General features: G+C 43.7%; 1 protein-coding gene across 3 annotated transcripts in view; it reads left to right on the top strand.

Moving 5' to 3' along the window:
* Window positions 1-6,913, top strand: part of MYO5C (myosin VC) — a 119,902-nt gene that overhangs the window by 61,744 nt on the left and 51,245 nt on the right. For all 3 annotated transcript variants that reach the window (XR_825014.1, XM_010836750.1, XM_010836751.1), the window contains 3 exons: window positions 2,464-2,675; window positions 5,149-5,314; window positions 6,588-6,734. Coding sequence is in view for 2 of the 3 variants with exons in the window: in XM_010836750.1 (XP_010835052.1) it covers window positions 2,464-2,675; window positions 5,149-5,314; window positions 6,588-6,734 (525 nt within the window). In the remaining variant the exon portion in view is untranslated. The remainder of the gene's footprint in view (window positions 1-2,463; window positions 2,676-5,148; window positions 5,315-6,587; window positions 6,735-6,913) is intronic.

The raw sequence follows: 6,913 nt of genomic DNA, 5'->3' as shown, positions 1-6,913 counted from the left end.
GTGTTCCCCATCCCGAACCCTCCTCCCTCCTCCCTCCCCATACCATCCCTCTGGGCCATCCCAGTACACCAGCCCCAAGCATCCAGCGTCATGCATCGAACCTGGACTGGCAACTCGTTTCCTACATGATATTTTACATGTTTCATTGCCATTCTCCCAAATCTTCCCACCCTCTCCCTTTCCCACAGAGTCCATAAGACTGTTCAATACATCAGTGTCTCTTTTGCTGTCTCGTACACCGGGTTATTGTTACCATCTTTCTAAATTCCATATATATGCGTTAGTATACTGTATTTATGTTTTTCCTTCTGGCTTACTTCACTCTGTATAATAGGCTCCAGTTTTATCCACCTCATTGGTCATAACTTTCCGTCCAAGGAGTAAACCTCTTTTAATTTCATGGCTGCAGTCACCATTTGCAGTGATTTTGGAGCCCCCAAAAATAAAGTCTGACACTGTTTCCACTGTTTCCCCATCTATTTGCTGTGAAATGATGGGACCAGATGCCATGATCTTCGTTTTCTGAATGTTGAGCTTTAAGCCAACTTTTTCACTCTCCTCTTTCACTTTCATCAACAGGCTCTTTAGTTCTTCTTCACTTTCTGCCATAAGGGTGGTGTCATCTGCATATCTGAGGTTATTGATATTTCTCCCGGCAATCTTGATTCCAGCTTGTGCTTCCTCCAGCCCAGCGTTTCTCATGATGTACTCTGCATAGAAGTTAAATAAGCAGGGTGACAATATACAGCCTTGATGTACTCCTTTTCCTATTTGGAACCAATCTGTTGTTCCATGTCCAGTTCTAACTGTTGCTTCCTGACCTGCATAGAGGTTTCTCAAGAGGCAGATTAGATGGTCTGGTATTCCCATCTCTTTCAGAATTTTCCACAGTTTATTGTGATCCACACAGTCAAAGGCTTTGGCATAGTCAATAAAGCAGAAATAGATGTTTTTCTGGAACTCTCTTGCTTTTTCGATGATCCACCAGATGTTGGAAATTTGATCTCTGGTTCCTCTGTCTTTTCTAAGACCAGCTTAAATATCTGGAAGTTCACGGTTCACGTATTGCTGAAGCCTGGCTTGGAGAATTTTGAGCATTACTTTGCTAGCATGTGAGATGAGTGCAATTGTGTGGTAGTTTGAGCATTCTTTGGCATTGCCTTTCTTTGGGATTGGAATGAAAACTGACCTTTTGCAGTCCTGTGGCCACTGCTGAGTTTTCCAAATTTGCTGGCATATTGAGTGCAGCACTTTCACAGCATCATCTTTCAGAATTAGGAAAGCTCAACTGGAATTTCATCACCTCCACTAGCTTTGTTCGTAGTGATGCTTTCTAAGGCCCACTTGACTTCACATTCCAGGATGTCTGGCTCTAGGTCAGTGATCACTCTATCGTGATTATCTGGGTCATGAAGATCTTTTTTGTACAGTTCTTCTGTGTATTCTTGCCACCTGTTTTTAATATCATCTGCTTCTGTTAGGTCCATACCATTTCTGTCCTTTATCAAGCCCATCTTTGCATGAAATGTTCCCTTAGTATCTCTAATTTTCTTGAAGAGATCTCTAGTCTTTCCCATTCTATTGTTTCCTCTATTTCTTTGCAGTGATCACTGAGGAAGGCTTTCTTATCTCTTCTTGCCATTCTTTGGAACTCTGCATTCAAATGGATATATCTTTGCTTTTCTCCTTTGCTTCTCTTCTTTTCACAGCTATTTGTAAGGCCTCCCCAGACAGCCATTTTGCTTTTTTGCATTTCTTTTTCATGGCGATGGTCTTGATCCCCGTCTCCTGTACAATGTCACGAACCTCTGTCCATAGTTCATCAGGCAGTCTGTCTATCAGATCTAATCCCTTAAATCTATTTCTTCCAGTGTATAGTCATAAGGGATTTGATTTGGGTCATACCTGAATGGTCTAGTGTTTTCACCATTTTCTTCAACTTTAGTCTGAATTTGGCAATAAGGAGTTCATGATCTGAGCCACAGTCAGCTCCTGCTCTTGTTTTTGCTGACTGTATAGAGCTTCTCCATCTTTGGCTGCAAAAATCAGTCTGATTTCGGTGTTGGCCATCTGGCGATGTCCATGTAGAGACTCTTCTCTCGTTTTGTTGGAAGATTGATGAAGAGACGCCAAATGAAGACAGAAATGAAGCCTTTCCAGGCACCTCTGCCCTTCTGTGAAAACCACCTATAAGTGGCTGGAGCTCCCCAGCAGCCCAGTTGAAAATCACCCACAATACAAACATCCCCTCTCACCCTCCTGTCCACTTCTTCTTCTGAAGAGTCTTTAAACAAAAAAGGCAAAACATAAACTTCCAGGTCACAATCAGTTTTCCTCTTTATGTCAAAGAACAGAGATGTCAAAATAACAATATTGGTGGTGTGTTTGGATCTCTAAACATCTTTTCCAAATACTGTAGAAAATTTGACAGTTTGTTCTGATTATGTCATTTTTCTCTTCCAGGATTCTAATCAGTACCAGTTTGGTAAAACCAAAATTTTCTTCAGAGCAGGGCAAGTGGCTTATTTAGAAAAACTCCGGTTGGATAAACTGAGGCAGGGTTGTATTGCGATACAAAAGCACGTCCGTGGCTGGCTCCAGAGAAAAAAATTCCTCAGAGAGAGACAAGCGGCCCTGATCATCCAGCAGTACTTCCGGGGTCAGAAAACCGTGAGGTATGTTGAAACCAGGAGTGAAAATTGGGTACGTGTTAGTCGCTCAGTCATGTCCAACTCATTGAGACCCCATGATCTGTAGCTTGCCAGGCTCCTCTGTCCATGGAATTCTTCAGGCAATTGGAAATTGGATAGCTATTCCCTTCTCCAGATCTGCCAGACCCAGGGATCAAACCTGGGTCTCCTGCATTGCAGGCAGATTCTTTACCCTCGGAATTGGAATCAAGAAAACTTGAGCAACTGTACGACTTTCTTCCCTATCACCCCCAGGGCCTCTTTTCTCCCAGGACCCAGGTGCAGATGTGTGTGTGGGTACACAGGTGGCTGTGAGCCTCAAGAGCAGACGGGTGTGTCCTTGGGGGCAGGTGGTGCTGACTCTGCGTACTGTCCCCACATGGCAGAGGTGGCAACCAAGACCTTGATGAGAGAAAGCCCCGATCAGGGTGTTGCTGAAGAGGGCCAGAATTCCTGGTGAGACCAGGTAGAGAGGCTGAGCCGCTAGTCCTTGGGAACTGAAAACGCCTAAGGGTGATCAGGGTCCAAGTGAAGCTTCTGAATAAGGACACCACTGACCAACCTAACTTGCAGGTAGTGGGGCCAGACCATGCCTGAGAGATCGTGGCAAGGCTCTGCCCACAAGCAATGAGTCCCCTGGGTAGGGCTGCCCGAGTGGAGGACACAGCCATCCCACCCCTCTGTGAGCGCTCCCAAGAGGCCGTCCTGGGATGGCCAGCGAGACAAGCATCCTTCCTGGATAGCACTGTGAGCATCTCCGTGTCTGCCCAGCCTCCCTCCTTCCCTTGCTGTGACGGTAGTAGGAGAGCCAGGTTTTTAAAGATAGGCTGTGTAGCTCAGGTTCCCTCATCCTGAGCCTTATGCCTGACCTCCAGCAGTATCTGGGCTCCTCCACGTGACTGACACACCACAGCCTTCATCTCGGCCCACCCCAAACTGGGCTTGCCATTCCACCACCCTGCCCCTACCTCCTGGCCCACGCTCCCCTAGGCAACCATCTTACATACACTTACAGTCAGTCTCGCTTTCCCTCTCAAGCCTCTGGTTTCAGTTAATTGCAGGAGTCCCCAGGGCAGGAAAGTCCAGAGTTACTGTCTTCCCCAAACTCATGCTTCCTCCATTTGCCTCCTGTGTCTGTCCTGCTTATTTCATTCCCACACCCCTGCCCTGCATGGAGCCTTCATTATCATTTGTGTTTCACTCTATAGCACAGCCCTCTACCCGCTGCCTCTCCTTCCTGACTTCTAAAGCAGCACCTCATAGAGCCCCTGCTCCTGCCTCTCATGCTTGCAGTGGCCCCTGTTTCCCAGAGAAGGGCACTCAGCCTTTGACATGGTACTCATGGGTCCCCATGGCTTGGGTGGAGCCGTAAGCACAGACGCTCTGAGAGGACAGGGATGATACTTGCCTGGTTGCCTCTGCATCCATACCTAGGACCCAGCACAGTGAGTGGCACATAGTACATGTTCAGTAAGTACATATTTTGATAACAAACAGTCCCCATCTATTTTTTCTCACCTCACTAACTACCAGTTTTCTCCATGTATCTTATATTCTGGCAACTCCAGACAAATTCTCTTTTTCTGAATGTTTCAGGCACTGCTAGGCCTCCATGTCTTCACCTGTCCCTTAGTCTGAAATGCCTTTTCTAGCCTTTACTGTCTTCAGAAATCCTACTTTTCTGTCAAGCCTGGCTGACATGTCAGTTCTTCCCAAGCAGAATGATAGTTCAGTAAGATCTTTCTTACAGATCTTTTAGTAGTAATTTTATTTTTCTTCTTATCCCACTTGACCATTTCTAAGTCTGTTTTACGAGGTTGTAAACTCTGCAGGTAAGAACATTCTCCTCACCTCCAGGCCATCATATAGGAGTTGACAAACTTTTTCTGTAAGGGCCAAATGTTTGGGCTTTTGGGGGTCTTGTGGTTTCTCTCACAACTATTAAACTCTACCTTTGTAGCATGAAATCAGCCATGGGCTATATGTAAATAATAAGTGTGACTATGTTACAACAAAATGTGACAATAGCAGGTGGGAAGGTGCAGCTGTGGCCCCAAGGCCATAGTTTTTCAACCCCTGATCTGGAGGTGCCAGCATGATCTCCCACATGAATGACTAGATGAATGAGCAAGCGCAAAGCCAAAGCACAGTTGTGTTGTCACAGCCTCTGTGGGTATGTGAGTGATGGTGGGGTGATCGGCCTGAATGTGAAGAGTGGGATAGTTCCCCTGTGGTGCCTCATTCCTGGAACAGATCCATGTTCAAATCAGGATGGAAAGAAGAAGTAATAACACTGATCTTGACTAGACATTAGCGTAAACCATTCCAACGTTTAATGCATAATTTGCAGAACTTTGGAATATGCCTCAGTTAAGAAGTATTGTGCAAGCTGGTTGCTCTGGGGTGGAAGTCAGTGCCCCATTGGCAACAGGTTTACTCTGCATTCTTTTTAACCAAGGAAAGCTGTTACTGCCACTGCCTTAAAAGAAGCGTGGGCAGCCATTGTCATTCAGAAGTACTGTCGAGCGTATCTCGTCCGCAACTTGTACCAGCTGATTCGTGTGGCCACTATCACCATCCAGGCCTACACCCGAGGATTCCTGGCAAGGAGGAGGTATCAAAAGGTGTGGCTTTCTGGGATATGAGTGTCTGTTCATATGTGTCTGCTGCAGCCAGGATTTGGTTATTGTTTCCAAAGTCTAGGTAGGAGAAAATATCTGCAAGTAATGCTACCAACAAAGGATTAATTTCCAAAATATACAAATAGCTTATACTACTAAACATAACCCAGTCAAAAAATGGGCAGAAGACCTAAATAGACATTTCTCCAAAGAAGACATGCAGATGGCCAAGAGGCACATGAAAGATTCTCAGCATCACTAATTATTTAGAGAAATGCAAGTCAGAACTACAGTGAGGTAGCATCTCACACCAGTCAGATTGGCCATCATCAAAAAATCTACTAATAATAAACGCTGGAAAGGTTATGGAAAAAAGGGAGCACTCCTACATTTTTGGTGGGAATGTAAATTGGTGTAGCCACTATGCAGAACATATGGAGGTTGCTTAAAAAGCTAAAAATAAAATTACCATATGATCCTGCAATCCTGCTCCTGGGCATGTATCTAGAACAAATTCTAATTTGAAAAGATCCACCCACCCCTATGTTCATAGCAGTGCTGTTTACAGTAGCCAGGACCTGGAAACAACCTCAATGTCTATTCACAGATGAATGGATAAACAAGATGTGGTACATACATACCACATACACACCGGAATGTTATTTGGCCATTAAAAAAGTGTGAAATAATGTCATTTGCAGCAACATGGTTGAGGCTTGAAATTATCATAGTAAGTGAAGTAAATCAGGGAAAGACAAATATCATGTGCCATCACTTATATGTGGAATCTTTTAAAATGATGCAAATGAACTTATTTATGGAACAGAAATAGATTCACAGACATCGAAAACAAACATAGGGTTAGTTACCAAGAGGATAGTGGGAGGGGAGTGGAAAAATTAAGACTTTGGGATTAACATATATGCACTACTACATATAAAACAGATAAACTACGAAGACTATACACAGAGTATACACAGGGAACTATATCTTGTAATAACCTATAGTGAAAAAATCTGAGAAAGAATATATATATAGGTATAGCTGAATCACTGTGCGGTACACTTGAAACTCATACAACATTGTAAGTAAACTAGAGTTCAATTTTTAAAAATCTGAAAAAAAATAGGTAAACAGAATTGTGTGGGTTGACTACAAAAAATTAGTATTTCACCCTGTAGGAGTATTCTGGTAGTTACATCTCTCAACACTGAAAGAGTTGATGAGAAAAAACAGTGGAGACCCATTTTGCATTTCCCAAAATCTTCTTTTAAAGATGCTGAAGGAACACAAGGCTGTGATCCTGCAGAAATATGCCCGGGCATGGCTGGCCAGACGCAGATTTCAGAATATCCGACGATTCGTGCTCAACATTCAGCTCACTTACAGAGTTCAGCGTTTGCAGAAAAAGTTAGAAGACCAGGTAAGTGTTCATTATGCATCCTTCATATTTACTCTTTCTAACAGATTTATTTTAGTTCCAGACTAGTTCCTTAACTATGCTGTTGATGAAATAAAGTTATTTTAAGGCAAGACAAGAAAAATTGAACATAAAATTTTCTCTGCCCTTTGAGCCACAATGTTATCCCCATTAGTGGACGT

Source organism: Bison bison, unplaced genomic scaffold (genome assembly GCF_000754665.1).
Source record: "Bison bison bison isolate TAMUID 2011002044 unplaced genomic scaffold, Bison_UMD1.0 scf7180017864066, whole genome shotgun sequence".
Lineage (NCBI taxonomy): Eukaryota > Metazoa > Chordata > Mammalia > Artiodactyla > Bovidae > Bison > Bison bison.
The sequence above is the reverse complement of the archived record's forward strand: the minus strand, read 5'-3'. Positions and strand labels throughout refer to the sequence as shown.